Source organism: Erythrolamprus reginae, chromosome 2, assembly GCF_031021105.1.
Source record: "Erythrolamprus reginae isolate rEryReg1 chromosome 2, rEryReg1.hap1, whole genome shotgun sequence".
NCBI lineage: Eukaryota > Metazoa > Chordata > Lepidosauria > Squamata > Dipsadidae > Erythrolamprus > Erythrolamprus reginae.
The window spans coordinates 303,549,620-303,568,002 of NC_091951.1; the positions used below are offsets into that span (position 1 = coordinate 303,549,620).

The following is an 18,383-nucleotide window of genomic DNA, read 5'->3' on the forward strand; positions in this document are numbered from 1 at the left end:
GTCAAGGACTACCTCTATAAATGTTTTACCGGTAAATAAATAAATATGAAATCAAGGGATTCTAATAAAAAATTGCAGGAACGCTTATTTTAAATGGAATTGTTCTGGTCCCACCAAAGCCCTTCATGGCACCGGACCAGATTATCTCAGGGACCGTCTTCTGCCGCACGAATCCCAGCGACCAGTTAGGTCCCACAGAGTGGGTCTTCTCCAGGTCCCATCAATTAAACAGTGCCGCTTGGCGGGACCCAGGGGAAGAGCCTTCTCTGTGGCGGCCCCGGCCCTCTGGAACCAATTCCCCCCAGAGATTAGAATTGCCCCCACCCTCCTTGCCTTTCGCAAGCTACTTAAAACCCACCTCTGCCGCCAGGCATGGGGGAATTAAGATTCCTTCTCCCCCTAGGCCTTTACAATTGTATGTATGGTATGTTTGTATATATGTTTGGTTTTTTATATTAAGGGGTTTTTTAATTCGCTTTTAGTATTGGATTATTACTGTATGTTGTTTATGATTGCTGTTAGCTGCCCCGAGTTTTTGGAGAGGGGCGGCATATAAATCCAATAAAACTAAACTAAACTAAACTAAACAAATCTGTCACAAGCCGAAATAAAAACTAGTCAGAATGAAAACTAATAATAATAACAACTCTTACTTAACAATAATCCAAGCTCTGATTCTTGGCAATCTCAGGATGAGGAAAGGAATGCTTTTCTCATGATTAGCTTCTCCAGCCAGCCAGTAGGTGGGTATGTTTCACAGAAGAAAGCGGTAGTCAGCCTCCTTCTCTCCCTAATTAGCTCAGCCAACAACAAAGATAAGTGAGCCAGGGAGGGAGACCCCCTGAAGGGCCTTTCGAATCTGGCCAATGTCTGATTGGCAGATGTTGAAAGGGATTCGTTGGTAATCCAGTTCATCAATGAGCTGCATAAATTCAAGACAAGGCTGGAAGAATTCCGGCATGTGGACACTTGGCAGGGGCAGTCCGGTAAAAGGCAGTTCAAGATGGACAGAACTTTGGAATCTCTTCAGCACATCATTTCTCAAGTCTTGCCTCACAGAGACCCTACGCTAGCATTTAAAGACTGTAAGTACCAAAGTTTCTGCACTATTGGGAGGGTATTTGCTGAAATCTGTAGGACAGAGACATTGCAACATCCATAATGTTTTATGTACAGATTCAATATTGAGAAAGGCTAAGAGACTGTATATGGTACTTTGCTTTCCATCGGTAGCATATTTGACTTAATATTAATTAATTGTTTTTACTTAGAATTCACCCCTCCCAAAATCAACTGATGTACAGTTTATTATATTGGGAGTTACCTTTGTCTCTAGATAATTTGAATGCACCTTATTAAAGGGCTTATTGCAAAATATTAAGACTTCAATTTACATTGTGATCTTTATATGAGATCATATACAGTTTTGTTTGTGCTATTTTAATAGATTTAATACAATGCAGAATCCCAGTAAAATATGATTTTAGTGTCTGCACTCATGGAAACACACAATTACTGCATAAAGTGTTTAGCTTCACTGTAGGAAATTCTAAATTGGTGTTACAATTTGTGCTGTGTTTATTTTTCCCATTAACATTTGTACTATAATAAATTTAGCTCTAAAAATGCTAGATATCAATATAGAAAAGCTTTCTGTCTTCAATGTAATCTGATCTTTCTAGTTTTGAATCATGCTTCTAAATATTCCAAGATGCTCTTTTTTTTAAAAAAAGACTTAAATATTTTACATCTGTAAGAGGATCAGGATCTTGAAATCCTAAATTCAGAAAAGTAAAATTATTGAATGCTATAGAAAATCAGTTCTGAGCAGTTTGCAAAATTTCTTAGGTTTATTTAAGAACGTTACATCAACTTCTTTGATATCACTTTTTTGTTTACTATAAGTATGAGGTAGTAAGACAATGGAGACAGAAAGGAGGAGGCAGAGCAGTAGTCAGTTAGTTTTATCCTAAGTTTCACATATTTTTTCAGAATAACGTTTTTAAAAATAGCTAATCATGAAATATGTTACAAAACATCAAGGATACGCTTAATTCCTTTTTCAAGGATATGCTTCATTCTTATGTTAAATGACACTGCACATAATGATTCATTCTAAATTGAATGGGATTAATGCTTGAAATAAGCAGCTGGCAATGAACAGTTATGTATTTGTTACTGCATACATAGTTTGTCAGAAATCAACAGTTATGTAAACAAACATGAACAGAACTTCTTTAGCCCACCCAGAATTAAAATTCCCTCCTGTTGCAACCATCCTACGTTCAGCTGAGATTTGGGGGGGTTGGGTTTCTCTGAAAACTTGTAGGAGCAGATGCATCTTATAAGCAAGAAACATTTGGTGTAGAAAAGATGGGAAGCTTTCTTTCTCCTTCTTTGTGGTGAATTCCTGAAAATCACCAGGCAAGATTTTGATTGAAAGTATATTTACTGGCCTCTCAGATGATTACTGTGACCACCCGTAGATTATAGGGTGAGAAAATGGTTATAATAAAGCAGAAAAGGCACATGTCAAACAAGATGGATTTAAAATGTCGTTTTAATGGAATCTTACCACAAAAGTGGAGCCAACCATCAAAAAGAGTACTTTAGTAATCTTCGCACTCTTTAATTATTTCACTACTTCTTATATGCTGTGTTATAAACTGATTGCTTGAAATCACTTTTAAAGTAGAAATTATACCTTAGTAAAGCAGGGGTTTGGAAAGCTGGTAATCATATTTCAATATAAGTGGCAAATGTCCTAATCTTGAAAATGTGGATTCCAGTTATACAAAGTACTGTGGAAGTACTCAAAGCACTCTACAGGGTACTGAGCATTAGTGGGCAGCAGCTGGTGCGTTCAGGTGCTCTGTCCTGGTAGGACATTCCGGGATGCGTGCACAGCTGTGCGCCCCCGACACACCTCCACATGAGATTTGGCTTCTGCATATGTGCAGCAAGCAAAATCTCATGTGAGGTTGCTTGCGGGTCTGAGATTTCACTGTCGCTAATTTTTTTCTTCTGCGCATGCGCGGAAGCAAAAATATTGTTAAAAATTGCAGAAATTATTATTATTAGTGTTATTACTATTATTACTATTATTACTATTATTACTATTATTACTATTATTACTATTATTACTATTATTACTATTATTACTATTATTACTATTATTACTATTATTACTATTATTACTATTATTACTATTATTACTATTATTATTACTATTATTACTATTATTACTATTATTACTATTATTACTATTATTACTATTATTATTATTAATCAGACTTGTAAGCCGCCACTCTCCGAGGACCCAGAGTGACTCACAACATGCAATACAAACAAAGTGTATACAAATCTAATAGTTAAAAACAGTAAACTAAAATCCCATTATGTAAAAAAACCCCAGTCAGTCTATTCAATCACATCCACACATAACATTTAACGGTCAGAGAAGAAGGGGGCATGATCTAGTTGCCCCATGCCTGGCGACATAGATGGGTCTTAAAGGTCTTGCAAAAGGTGAGGAGGGTGGGGGCAGTGCGAATCTCTGGAGGGAGCTAATTCCTGAGGGCTGGGGCCGCCACAGAGAAGGCTCTTCCCCTAGGTCCCACCAGATGACATTGTCTGGTTGATGGGACCTGGAGAAGGCCAACCCTGAGGGACCTTATCAGCCGCTGGGATTTGTGCATACGTCCTTATGTGAGATTTTGGTTGCTGAACATGCACAGAAGCTAAATCTCAGGCTGACAGCCTCGGAGGGCACACCAGCAGGAGGTAAGAAGTGTGGCCCTTCACTGGTACTGAGAAGTAATAGGTCTTTGTCAAACTATTTCATAGTTCTCCAGATGTCCCTCCAATTTTCAGTCATGTTACATTACAAATCTTTAAAGCATGCTCTTGGTTTGGTAACTATATTTACCAATCCTCTGATAACTATACTAAGGGCAGATCTACATTTTGTACCCCACATTTTTGACAACAATAAAGTAAGCATCATAACTGTATGTCAATTTAGAACATGTTTTATGAGTTCTACAAATATTGCAGTTGTCAATGTTTTTTAATTTTTAATTTATTATCTTTTAATGACCTTGTAATCCCTTGCATCGGGGTGGAGTTGGGACAATTGAATGAAGCTGAGTGTTTACTGGCGGATGCCCTTCCTGTCGTCAATGAGGAGTTTGCTGCAGATATTTTCTCATTGTGCCCAGAGAGAGAAATATCTGAGCAGATATATACTGTATATACACCGTATTTTTCAGAATATAAGATACATCCATAAAAATGGATGAAAATTTAGGTATGTCTTGAAGACCAAATATGAGCGTTTTTGGCCTCCCAAACCCTCTGTGTGTCATGTTTTCACCCTCCTCGGCTCCCAGAAGCACTCTGCAGGCCAAAAACGGGTATATTTTTGGCAAAAATGGGCCACGCAGAGCAATGCAGAGTGCTTTGTAGTCTGGCGCATCCTATAGTCCAAAAAATACAGTATATATACCATATATTAAAAAGTGGTACTATCGACTTCCGGTTGGGAACGGAGCTTCAGCGGGAGCTTGGGGATAGAGCTCTGTCCCCGATGCTTCTTTCCCCCCCCCGAAGGTCGCTTTTAGCGATCTGATCAGGCTCGAAGGGCCTGATTAAGAACAGGGGGTCTCCCGGATCCCGAGGGACAAAACGCCATTGCCCCAGCATGAAGGGATCGCCCCGCAGCTTCGGGGAAGTAAAAACCGTGTCTCAGCTCCCTGGTGACACGGCCATAGCAGCACAACCACGTCAGAGGAAGGAAAGATGAACAAAAGAAATCACTTGCTAATAAGATCAATGGAGAAGAAGAAAAGAGAAGAAAAGAAGAGAGTAAGTTTCAAAAAAAATATTTTTGGTTTCTACAATTTCTAAAAGTAAAACCTTTTAAAGCAAAAAAGGCGAACAAAGAGAATTCAGAGAAAAGTTAAATCCTTGGATGAGAGGGGCTATCAGCCGGAACTTTTTCTTTATGAACAATTTGTAAAAAAGTAAAGAAAGAAAAAAAATCCTCTGATTTCCCATCCCTGGAAGAATAAGAGACCTTACACTTTATAAAAAATTTAGGGGAAGAGGATGGGAGAAGATTGCTGTAATAAAAAATAAATTTAAGAACTTAAGAACTTAAAGAAGACAAAAGGGAAACCGAGAGCTGCTGTTATTTCTGGAACTTATTTTTTTCATGGAAGGATTTATCTTTGCTATTGCTAAAATGAAGAGAAAAGAAAATATGTATAAAAGTTAAAAAGGGTGAGAATATACATCATGGAACAGACGATTGGTAATTGAAAATAAAGGACTGAATTCTATTGGATTAATTTGACTTTTGAAAATTAGAATTTCTATTGCCATAAACAAACAGGAAAGGACTATTTCGAAGGAGTCTAAGTTATAAACGGACTATCTGTATTGGATTATAATTATAAATTGGTTCATATTTGGATTATACAGGATTACTATTTCAATTTGGATTACAATCAACATAATTTGGACTATATTTGAAGACTAATTCCATCTTGCTGAAAAGACCTTTAGACTTTTGGATTTTATACTTATCATCTGAATCAAGAAGAGGAATGAATTAGAAAGAGACTAAAGAAATAAGGAGAAGAATTATCAAGAACTTTCAAAATTGATTACAGAGAAAACTAATTATAAGTATATTATAAGTATATTATTTTGCATATTTGGTATATTTTTGGTGTTACATTATATATTTTAATTCACAGATATCTTGGTGTTTTTTATTTTCTATTTTTTAGATTATAAAAATATATAACGAATTGCTAATTTTCTTTTTGCTTCCTCCCTCTTAGTCTGATGTACCATGATTCTAAAGAATTAGGCTGTTGTTTTAATAGACTTGATTAAGATATTAAATGATTAATTAACTGTTTAACTTTTTAATTGGTAGAAATTTATAAAGTTTTATATTATATTTTAAAGTTTTAATAGGTTTTATAAATTCTATTTTATAAAGTTTATAAGTTTTATATTATAAGTTTTATACTATACTATAAAGTTTTACATTTCTTCATTATATAGAGTATAAGTTTATTAAGTTACACATTAGTATACATAATAAGTGTTATACGATTAAGTTTTTGCAGTATTGTATACTAATATTTTCTTTTTTTCCCTTGCATTTTTAATATATATTAAGTGATTAGATATTAAATATACAAATAATAACTAGGTTTGAAATTTTGGTAAATGACAGAATTTTTTTTCCCTTTTAATTAGAGTAAAAAATAAAAATCACTAAAATAAGATTGCTGTAATTAGATTTAAAGGTGTTAATCTTAAATTTTGTTCGGAGTTTACTTGGATAATTTATAACTTTATAACTTTTACTATAGACTAAGAGAAAATTTATAGAATTCAGAGTGGAAAACTTTTCACATTTTTAAAAGAATTTCTTGTAGCAAATGTGTCAGTAAATAAGTGAATGCCATTCTGGAAAAAACTTAGACTTACTTTAGATATTAAAAAGTCTAGAAATATGCACAGGATGTCAAGTGCATCCACCAATATAAAGTCATTTAAAAAACAGATCCCAACTACATCTCTAACACCACAAGTGTCTCCATTGGCATCACCAATACAACAAAAAATGATTACAGGTATACTGGCAAAAGAGAAAGAGAAGGAGAAAGAAAAGGAAAAATCCCAACCACAACCAGCTCTGCAAACAATTCAAGATACATTAGCAGTTATGCAAGATTTTATGCAGAGAACTCAGAATGAAGCTAAACAGCAGCGAGAAGACCTGAAAGTTGACACAGGTGAAATGAAGGAAAGGATGAAAGAATTAGATGGTAAAGTTGTAGAAATATAACAGACCCTGAAAGAAAATGAACAAAGGATTAAAACAGTTGAAGGAAAAATGGACAAAGTTGAACAGAGAATGGAAGAACTTGAGGACCGTAGTTGCATACTCAATAGAGGATATGACGAGGCAATAACCCACCTAGAGTTACAACGTGCATCCTACAGTCTGATATTTCAGAATATTTCAGAAAAAGATGAAGATTTAAATGTAAAAATGACGGAAATTGGAGGTCGACCCTCAGGAATATATAAAAGAAATTGATGAACTTTACAGAGTACAGACAAGTTACGTTCGAAAACACAAGAGAGGTCCATATCAAGTTTGTAAGGAAGACCATAAGAGATGATATCTTGAAATGGACAAGAAATTAAAAACTTGAAGTTAAGGGGAAAGAAATTATAATACTCAAACAAGTTCCGAGAAGAGTTTGAGAAAGTAGAAGGGAATACTATTTCTTGACAAAAATTTTGACTAAGGAAAATATAACCTTTCGCTGGCTCATTCCAGAAGGTCTCTCTTTGTATTGCCAAAGTCAAAGAGTGAAGCTGGAGAATGCTGAAGATGCCAGAGAATTTTATGAAACAAGTGGTATCAACAAATTTGAACAACTACGAAAGAAAATATCTATAAGAAAAGAAGATGAATTGGGAGCTACCAGCCAATCTTTAATCCAAGATAAGGCTGCAGCCTGATAATATAACTTCCAATTAGGTAGGGAAAAGCCTCCTCTTTAATATCTTCTAAAGCAGTGTTTCCCAACCTTTTTTGAGCCGCGGCACATTATTTACATTTTCAAAATCCTGGGGAACATTGAGCGGGGGGAAGGGGGAAAGTTTGGACAAAAAAATTATCTTCCTCCCTTTCTCTCTCTCTCTCTCTCCATCCCTCTTTCTTTCTTCTTTCCTTCCTTCCTCTCTCTTTCTCTCTCCATCCTTCCCCCCTCTTGCTCTCTCTCTTTCTTTCTTTCTTTCTCTCTCTCTCTCTCATTCTGTCTCTCTTGCTATCTCTTTCTTTCTCCCTTCCTTCCTCTCTCTTTTGCTCTCTTTCTCCCTCCTTCCCCCCTCTTGCTGACTCTCTCTCTTTCTTTCTCTTTCTCTCTCTCTCTCATTCTGTCTCTCTTGATATCTCTTTCTTTCTCTCTTTCTTCCTTCCTCTCTCTTTTGCTCTCTTTCCCTCTCCCTCCTTCCCCCCTCTTGCTGTCTCTTTCTTTCTTTCTCTCTCTTGTTCTCTCTCTTGTTTTCTCTGCGGAGGCCGGCAAAGCTTTTTCTTATTTTAAATGTTCCGGGTGGGCTGGCAGGGGGATGGGGAGCACACACGCATGCGCACACATGCAGCCCCAACATTTCAAAGAAGCTTCACCGACCTCCGATGTGAGAAGGTTTTTTCCAAGCGCTCGCCGCCGTTGCAGCCACCACTGCAGGAGGAGCTGAAGAAAGGGGTGGATCGGGTGGGCAGATCGGGGGGGCGGGCGGGCGTCAGCGGCGAGAAGCCAGGGGCAAGAGGGGGCCAGAGGCACTGAGGGGTGGGGGCAACCGCGGCGCCGGCCTCCGCACTTTCGTCGCTCCCCACCCCAAACTCCAACGCCCGGCTCCTTGCGTGGCCCTGGAAAAGGGTGCTACATTGTCGGCTACTACATGGTGCCACCAGGGAATCTCCAGCTGGGTGGAGTGCTGCCGGTGCCTCTGACCTGGAGCTCCTGCTCATAGCCGCCGCCCCGGCTACTGTCCCATGCCGCTGCTGCCAGAGCTTTCCTGCTGGGCCCCAAAGGCACGAAAAAGGAGGCGGGAAGAATTAAGCTCAGCTTACGATCTTGGAAGCTGAGCTTCGCGGCACACCTGACCATGTCTCGCGGCACATTAGTGTGCCGCGGCACACTGGTTGAAAAACACTGTTCTAAAGCACTTAATTTTATTCTCGCCTTTTTCCCTTGCCATAAAAATTTCTTAACTATCTTTGTTAGTTCTTTATAGAAATTTCCTCCAGGATTTATAGGTATAACCTGAAATAGAAACAATACTTTAGGTAAAATATTCATCTTGATTGTTGAAATTCTCCCTAAGAAGGTTTCTTGATGATAGTGTCCCCCCTTTTTGAGACACCCAACCACTTGAAATTATCTCATCTTTATAAAGCTTTCCATAAAGTTGTAAATAATAGTACTCTAGGTGGACATTTTTGAAATAAATGAAGACTCTAAGGGTATTGTTGTTTTGTTTTGTCATTGATACTATATAATTGGCTCTGTTATTATGAAGAATGTACTTTACTAAAAATATGCTTGGTATGAGTGAGTGACATCTGACAAAGGCCACATTCCACTGTATACCACCAAGTGGTCAAAGCAAAAGAGAAAAGCCAAACAAAACCAGTTTTTTCAGGAAGACCTGAAAAACATCAATCCTACATGGTAGGTTGTGGACACTGTAGCTATGGATTGAGACTTGTAGAATATGTTTGTAGCCCAATATGCTTAGCACGGGACATAAAAGACAAATTATTAGTATTTTAGTCCTATTCATTTCAGTTTGCTATAAGCCAATGAAAACCTTTTGGTGGTGATTGGCATTCAGGAGGGAAATGTTTTTAATAGGAAAGTGACCACAAGAACAAGGGGACACAATCTGAAGTTAGTTGGGGGAAAGATCAAAAGCAACATGAGAAAATATAATTTTATTGAAATAGTAGTAGATCCTTGGAACAAACTTCCAGCAGACGTGGTTGGTAAATCCACAGTAACTGAATTTAAACATGCCTGGGATAAACATAGATCCATCCTAAGATAAAATACAGAAAATAGTATAAGGGCAGACTAGATGGACCATGAGGTCTTTTTCTGCCGTTATCTTCTATGTTTCTATATGCATCCAAATAAATAAAATGTTTTGCTTTTGTTGTTATTCCTGTATCTGCATAGTTATTTAAACATGTATTTTTCTCTTCAAATACATTTTATGTATTTGTGCAGAATTGAGAACACCTTTTGGAGCATCAATGTGAGGTATCTGTTAAATTATAGCCCCCTAATGGGAGGCAGCTGCCAGAAAGGGAACATTAAAGTTATGTATGTTTAAATTACCTATTTTTACAGATTATGTGCTACAGATTGATTGAGGAAATGGGAGGCAATTTTAGTAGCCTTGCATTAAAGAATTTTCCTTTTAAAAAGAGGGTGAGGGAACCTTGAATATATACTAAACTCCAAAGTCAAAGCCTGCTCAATGGTCAAACAGTTATTAAATATTAATCTGACAAGTTAAATAAAACAACCTTTCTCTTGAAAAGTCTTTTTACAATTGACTTAGCAGGAAATATATACTGCTTGTCTTCTTTATAAATGGTTTACTTGTGACCATGAAAGAGTCTCAGGGTTGTCTCAGTACCAGACATAGCTAGGAAGGTTGCAACAGGCTTCTGCTCTAACATTCCTCCATCAGTTCCAACAATTTATTTCTAGGCTTTGGGTGGTTTCCTTCACTTCTGTGTGGTCTCTTTATTGCAAGTTAAACCTGATTTTACTGATTTTATCTTCCTTGGCTCTTTGATGCTTTACGTATCCAGTGCAAGTCTCCATCATTTTTGTGGATTTTTAAGGGGCTCACTTCCACTTGATTGGTAAGGGCACTGACCTAGGAATAAACCTCCACTGAAAACATTTTTTTTTGCAAGCAATCCTAAACAGAACCAACTTTTTGGCCAAGGAAAAATGTTCTTGGGATTGTATTATTCTATCAATCAGAACATAAGGATAGATTCCAGGTTACATGCTTGATTAAAAAAATGTTTTTATTAAAAAATAAATCTTTCCCAAAATGTAGTGAAATATTCAATCAGACAATCATTTTATTACATGTTCTCTGCTTTGTAATGACTTGTGAAAAATGGTCAAGAATAAACATGTTTGCCCTTCAAAATATCAAAGCCTTGTGGTAACACTGCTTGAAAACAGGTAGATAGGTAGTAGATAAGACAGACAGAGGGAGGGACAGAGAGAGGGAAGGAGGGAAGGAAGGAAAGAAGAAAGAAAGGAAGGAAGGAAGGGAAGGAAGGAAAAGAGAAAGAAAGAAAGAAAAAGAAAGAAACAAACAAACAAACAAACAAACAAACAAAGAGGAAGGGAAGGGAATAAGAGAGCTCATTTTCTATTCTTGGTCTACACTGTACAAACTCTACAGGATAATTTTGCTTTCCTAATTCACACATCTTGTTCCCTTTCTATATTGCAACCTCAATCCTAATTTGTATATGGTAGAATAGTGCACAGAAAGAATGTCACAAAAATGATTAAAATGTCATGACTGGAGGGCCCAGAAACAAAGAATCTGTGACAAATGTAGTGGTTTCTCTACTGGAAAAGCAGTTCTTCAGCTTTGATATTGATCATTTGATCATTTGTTGTTCTATAAATTGAAGCAAGTTTATGACTTGTGTGTAAGTAGTCATAAACAAATTGTTCAAACTCATAATTAAGTTTGTATGTCTTTAGCTTTCTAAAATAAGTGGTGCATCAATTATGGCTTAATAGCAATCGAATTTAGACTTACAGTATGTATTATGCATGTTCTAGCTTTGTGAATGCAGTCAACATAAATAAAATACAATTTGAGATATGCAGGTAATCCTCGATTTATGACCACAAATTATGTCTTAAGTGAGACATGTATTAAGTGAGTTTTACCCCACTTTACAACCTTTCTTTACACAGTTATTAAGTGAATCACTGCAATTACCTGGTTGTTAAGTGAATCTGGCTTCCCTGTTGATATTGCTTTTCAGAAGGTCACAAAATGTGATCATATGGCCTTGGGACACAGCAACAGTCATAAATATGAATCAGCTGCCAATCATCTTAATTTTGATCACATGATCATGGGGATGCTGCAAAAGTCATAACTGAAAAATGGTCATAAGTCATAGACAATGCAAGGCTTGGAGAATACAGTAGTCCTTCACCTATCGCTGGTGTTACGTTCCAGACCTGGCCGCGATAGGTGAAATCCGCGATGGGGAATTTATCGACTGATAGTACTTATTTAAGTATTTATATTGTAATTGTTTAGTAAGTTTTCATTGTTTTAAGTGTTTATAAACCCTTCCCACACAGTATTTATTTTAGATACAGTATTTAAATACAGTATTTACAATTTTAGATTTTTTTTTTTAAAAAAAAAACCCTGCCGATCGAGTTCGGCGGGCTGTTTAAATCTGCCGATCGACTTCCTCAGAAACCCGCGATGAAGTGAAGCCGCAGTAGGTGAAGCGCGGTATAGCGAGGGACTACTGTAAATAGATTAAGTAATATCCCTTTAGTGGTGAACGGAATTCAATTTTGTTAATTTTCTTTGTCAAATCTTAATTCTACAGTACTACTGTACAATCACCTGTTTTCTATTTTAGTTTTTGTTTACTTGGATCTCTTTGCTCTTCTGATAGGTAGATCAACACACCCACCCTTCTTTTTAACTCATATTTTACAACAGCCTTTCCTTAATCATGTACCTTTATAATTCATTGAGACAGCAAATCCAGAAAGCAAATCTTACTGGTATTTCTGGATGTCTGAATTGCTCCATGCTGGAGATGGCTTTTTTTGATAGAGCTGCAGGTTTTCCATTAGATTACCTATAAAAAGATTTCAAAACAAAACTACTTCAAGATTAGCATTATGGTATTCTTATATAAAGCTCTTAAATATAGCCAGAATATATAGTGTTTTTTGAAGTAGCTGTCAGTATTTTGATGGATGACATTAGACAAAGAGAGAATAAGAATAATATAAATGCACAGAGTTTCAATAACAATTGAGAACCTATTCTATTGCAATGGCTTCTTATGGTATTCTTCATCAGAAATTGCATTCTATTACCACTCAGCTATGTACTAAAGACAGCTGTAGCACACTCTCATACTTGCTTCCATTAAATTTTAAATGGATCTGAAACAGGTGAGGTCAGCTCAAAGCTAGTTTGAAACCACATTACTTTGTTGTAACAGGGAGATCAATAAGCTGAAAGGAGAAATGTCTGCAACTGATACTTTGAATATCACATTTGTGCTTTGCTTTGATTTGCACTGGTTGGCCACAATATGCTATAGAGTTTTGTGATATTTTTCTCTGCATGTTACCATTTTGATTTAATGTATTCTTTTATCCCCAAACCAAATTTTCTGACAGTGTGAGTCATTTGACAACAGAAATATTAAGAAAGATGCCATTTAATTATTATTGCTTTTATATCCTTTCGCAATTCAAACCACCTTTGGGGATTTCCAAAAGGCATGAAATATGTTGTTGTTGTTGTTGTTAGTTGCGAAGTCGTGTCCTACCCTTCATAACCGGAGTGGGCAGGAAGTGGAACTGCGTGGAACACTGTTCCACTGTAGAAATGGACCTGCGCGCGCAGATCCATCATGGGCGGCCATGCACACGAGATTCGGCTTCTGTGCATGTGCAGAAGCCAAATCTCGCCACCCCAGCCAGCAGCAACAGTGCCCCCTGAGGGCCCAGAGAGCATGGTACTCATCTGGCAGGCATGAGGCGCCTCTGCCGCTGCTGCTGTTGGAGCCGACTGCCAGACTTGAGGCTGGGTCCCGCAAGGCATGGCAGCGGCTGTCAGTCCCAGCCAGGAGCCACCAGCAGGAAAAAAAATGCTCCAGGGAGGGTCTGGCAGGTGGGCGCGGTTGGTGGCAGCCACCTCTGAGCTGCTTCTCGCACTGGTTCAGCCGGGAGATGCACCCACTGTCCTGCCTGCTCGAGCCGCCCTGCTCCCACTCTGGCTGTGGCTCTTAATGTTGAGTTTCAAACCAACTTTTGCATTCTTCTTCACCCATGTCAAGAGGCTCTTTAGTTCCTCTTCACTTTCTGCCATAAGAGTGGTACCATCTGCATATCTGAGGTTGTTGATATTTCTCCCGGCAATCTTAGTTTCAACTTTTGATTCATCTAGCCCCCTCTTTCTCATGATGTGCTCTGCACACAAGTTAAATAACCGATTTTGTATTTAATACATAGCAGTTGCTGGGATTATTTTATAACAGTTCCATTAGCTGTTTTATAATAAATCTAATCATAACTTTTTGTATTCTGTACATCTTGTCTCCAGTTCATTTTGTCAAGAAATGTAATAATCTCACAGGAAATGATCGACTTGTTCTCTCTAAATCCAGAGTGCAAGACATGAAATTCTGTAATGGGTTTAAGTTTGTTAATTTATTCATGACAGAAGCATCACAATTAAAATAAATTTGGGATTTATTTTTGTTGTGATTCAGTCTGAGGCTTTTCAGGGAACGGCTGGAACTCTGCCGGCTCCATGCTCAGAGGGGGAGGACGAGGAACAGGAGGAGGAGGAGGACCAGGCAGACGGGGAAGAGGAATGTCAGGATGAGGAGGAGGGAGAACAGCCTGAGACCCCCGGGGGGGAGCTCTCCCCAGCGAGTAGCCTGGAGTCATTAGATGAGAACGCACAAGCCATCATAGATATGAGGCAGAGAAGGGCAGCACAACGAAGGGGACAATTAGCCAGGTATTTCCATCCCTAATAGGCAATAGCTGGGTTTGGGTGTGGTTCTCCTCAGAAAGGTTGAAAAGGCAGGCCCGCCCTTCCTGTATTGTGGAGAGTTATCTTTTGGGAGTCCTGTGACCTTGCTTCGATCCTTGGCGTCTCTGATTCTGGCTTGTGGCCTCGAAGGCTGAAAACTTGGGAGAGGCGTGGGTTTTATTATCTACAATGGTGTGTGTGCCAGCAAGAAGCCTGTTGTATTGTCTGGCCGTTGTGACTTTTCTGTGAAGCTTCATAGCATTCCAGTTTGTAAGAACAGTTTTTGTTATCTGTGTTTGTTTTCAAAGATATAAAATGACTTTGCTTTTTACCAGCGTGTCTGGATACTCTTTTTAGTTGGTGTTGACATCTGGGGGAACCCAGACAGAACATATTTTATTGGGATCCCCCCCCCCCTAAAAAGTAAGAATAGTTCATCAGTGAAACCAGTTTTCCAGAAAAATGATAATTTATCTTTCCCTGGAAATATTCAAATAAAGGCTGGACAGCCATTAACTTTGTTTTAATCTGGATTCATGCATTGAGTAGTTAGTTGGCCTCAATGACATACTATGCTTCTTCCAACTCTATTCTTATGAAATCAGAAACATTGAAATAATTATTGAAGTTCTATTTTAACTAATCAGCTTTCGTACTTCGAATGAAAAATGCCAGTCTATGTGAATACTTCAAATACTTAATCATACTTGGGGTTATCTCTACTTGTAAGACCTAAAGCAGGGTTCCCAATCCTTAGGACTTTTAACATTTGTGGATTTCAACTACCAAAATTCCCCCTGGCTGAGAAGTTCTGGCGATTGAAGTCCACACATGTTCAAGTTGTCAAGACTGGGAACCCCTGCCGAAACAACTGCTTTCTAGCTAGAGGTTGATCAGTTCAACAGTGACATAACTCTTCTTTTGCCTTTAGTATAGTGAAAAGATATTTTTAGGCAATGAATTGTGACTAAAACCTTTACTCCTATATTTTGATAGTGAACGTCGTGGCAATGCTTCAGGAATTCTGGGAGAATAAACAGAAACAGAAAGGTGTATTTTCAAGTGAAGGCACTGTGGTATATGAGTCACTAAACTTGCCTGGGCCTCCCTTTGTAAGTTATGTCACCCTGCCTGGAGGAAGCTGTTTTGGTAACTTTCAGGTAAGAATGTATAAGGTAGTGTATTTAATGACAAAGTATGAGATATGGATAGATTTCTAGTCTGCTCTTCTCATCTGACTCAGAGCGGTTTACAACAGAAACAAATGCAAAATACAAAGTGTGTAAGAAATATAATATTAAAAAATTCTAAAATTCTAAAAACTCAATTTTCCTAAAAATCAGTCACATCCATCCAATTGGATTAGCCATTCATGACATCGGCCAGAGTTAGTTCTCAACATTCACAGCCCCCCATGCTTGCTGGCAAAGATGGGTCTTCAGGGCCTTGCTAGCGGACAGGGGGATGGGGGCAGTACGAATCTCCAGAGGGAGTTACAGTGATCCCTCTATTATCGCGAGGGTTCCGTTCCAAGACCCCTCGCGATAATCGATTTTTCGCAATGTAGGGTTGCGGAAGTAAAAACACCATCTGCGCATGCGCGCCCTTTTTTTCTATGGCCGCGCATGCGTAGATGGTGGAGTTTGCGTTCCCCGCCGCCCATGCAAAGGGGAAACCCCAATTCGGCTCCTCGCTGCTGCTGCGCTACCGAGCAGATCAGCTGCTGGGCGGCCGAAGGAACCTTCCCTGGGTCTTCCCCCTCTTGCTGGCGGGTGGGCGAGCGGCGGGCATCAGCGAGGAGCCGGGGTTTCCCCTTTGCGTGGGCGGCCGGGAAGACCCGGGTTGGGGGTTCGGGGGGGGTGCTGGGAAGCCCCCCAGGCCGGCTGCGACCTTTTAAAACAGCCGCGCCGCTTCCCAGCTGACTCCTGAAGCCAAACGCGGAAGTTCGCCTTTGGCGTTTGGCTTCAGGACTCAGCTGGGAAGCGGCGCGGCTGTTTTAAAAGGTCGCAGCCGACCTGGGGGGCTTCCCAGCACCCCCCGAACCCGGGTTGGGGGTTTGGGGGGGTGTTGGGAAGCCCCCCAGGCCGGCTGCGACCTTTTAAAACAGCCGCGCCGCTTCCCAGCTGACTCCCGAAGCCAAACGCGGAAGTGGTTTTTTTTAAATTAATAGTTTTTTAAAAATCGCGATATAGCGTTTCGCGAAGATCGAGATCGCGAAACTCGAGGGATCACTGTAGTTCCAAAGGGACCAAAAGAAATACAGTGATACCTTGTCTTACAAACTTAATTGTTTCTGGGATGAGGTTCTTAAGGTGAAAAGTTTGTAAGACGAAACAATGTTTCCCATAGGAATCAATGGAAAAGCGATTAATGCGTGCAAGCCCAAAATTCACCCCTTTTGCCAGCCAAAGCGCCCATTTTTGCGCTTCTGGGATAACCCTGAGGCTCCCCTCCATGGGAAACCCCACATCCGGACTTCTGTGTTTTTGCGATGCTGCAGGGGAATCTCAGCAGGAGAATCCCAGCATCACAAAAACGAGTGCTTCGCTGGCAACGGAAGTCCGGAGGTGGGGTTTCCCAGCAAAGGGAGCATCAGTGAAATTGCAACATCGCAAAAACACTGAAGTCCTCAAAACCCCACCTCCGGACTTCTGTGTTTTTGCGATGCTGCGATTTCACTGAGGCTCCCCACACTGGGAAACCCCACCTCCGGACTTCTGTGTTTTTGCGATGCTGCGATTTCACTGAGGCTCCCCACACTGGGAAACCCCACCTCCGGACTTCCGTTGCCAGTGAAGCGCCCGTTTTTGCACTGCTGGAATTCCCCTGCAGCATCACAAAAACATGGAAGTCCAGAGGTGGGGTTTCCCATGGAGGGGAACCTCAGGGGAATCCCAGCAGCGCAAAAACGGGTGCTTCGCTGGCAACAGAAGTCTGGAGGTGGGGCATCCCAGCGGCGGCGGTGGGTTTGTAAGGTGAAAATAGTTTGTAAGAAGAGGCAAAAAAATCTTAAACCCCAGGTTTTATCTCGAAAAGTTTGTATGACGAGGTATCATTGTATTTCTGAAAGGATGACTCAATGAGTCATGAGATATCTAGCACACATTATAACCAGAAGTTACTCTTCCTTGCAAAGAGCATTGCATTAACAATTATTCTACCTTGATGCAAAACAGGATTGAATTATTTATCTGAATTTGGAATGGTCGCTGAGTTTTTAGCTACCAGGGATTTGCATCTAATGAGAGAAAAATAATAGGAAGATGGTCCCTAGATTGCCTATAAAATTTTTCATAAAAACTATGCATTTGCTACCTGTTATGTCATCATCCCCGTATAATATTTCACTCTGTTTGCAACTGTCTCAGTACTCCTTCTATTAGTTTCATCACCTAAACTAATGTTTCCTAAATGCATTACGAAGAAGCTGATGATACACTTTGGAGGCTGTTAGTTGATATGGAATGTCCATTCTGTTTAGCCTTCTTTATGGATAGATATGATTCATTATTGAGTCCATCAGTGACTGATTAGACTGATTAGAGAGGGTAAGCCTGATGTAGTATTTAGACCGGCGCCTATACTTTTTTTTAAATAGATTGTTTCAGGAACAAAGTAAAGGGAAAAATATATTCTAATTGCAAGAACAATTTCCCAAAGGTGGAAGCAATAACACTGATGAATGGGTTGGCTTTTAATGCAACCCAGTGCACAAACCACCTTTCTCCACTTTTACCTATGAAACACTCTCAGCAATAACAGGCAGAACATTCTACTGGCTAGGAATCAAAGTAAGAGCTTGAGGATATTTCTTTTGGGTGCATGTGAACTACCTTGCCAAGACTTTTGCAAAACCCTGAACATTGATGCATTAAATTTAATCATCTCACTATACCGATGCAGTGGCTTCACACTAAGATTGGGGGAAAGGATATATTTTTTTTCTTAATAATTATAGTAAAATTAGCTCGTATCTCAAC

At 39.3% G+C, this 18,383-nt stretch overlaps 1 protein-coding gene across 1 annotated transcript in view; it reads left to right on the forward strand.

Moving 5' to 3' along the window:
- The first annotated feature begins 947 nt into the window (after positions 1–947).
- The window catches only part of LIX1 (limb and CNS expressed 1), a 45,112-nt gene continuing 27,676 nt past the window's right edge, over positions 948–18,383 (forward strand). Inside the window, exons 1-2 of the mRNA XM_070736334.1 lie at positions 948–1,085; positions 15,400–15,563. Of these exons, the coding sequence (XP_070592435.1) occupies positions 1,004–1,085; positions 15,400–15,563 (246 nt within the window). The 5' untranslated portion in view covers positions 948–1,003. The remainder of the gene's footprint in view (positions 1,086–15,399; positions 15,564–18,383) is intronic.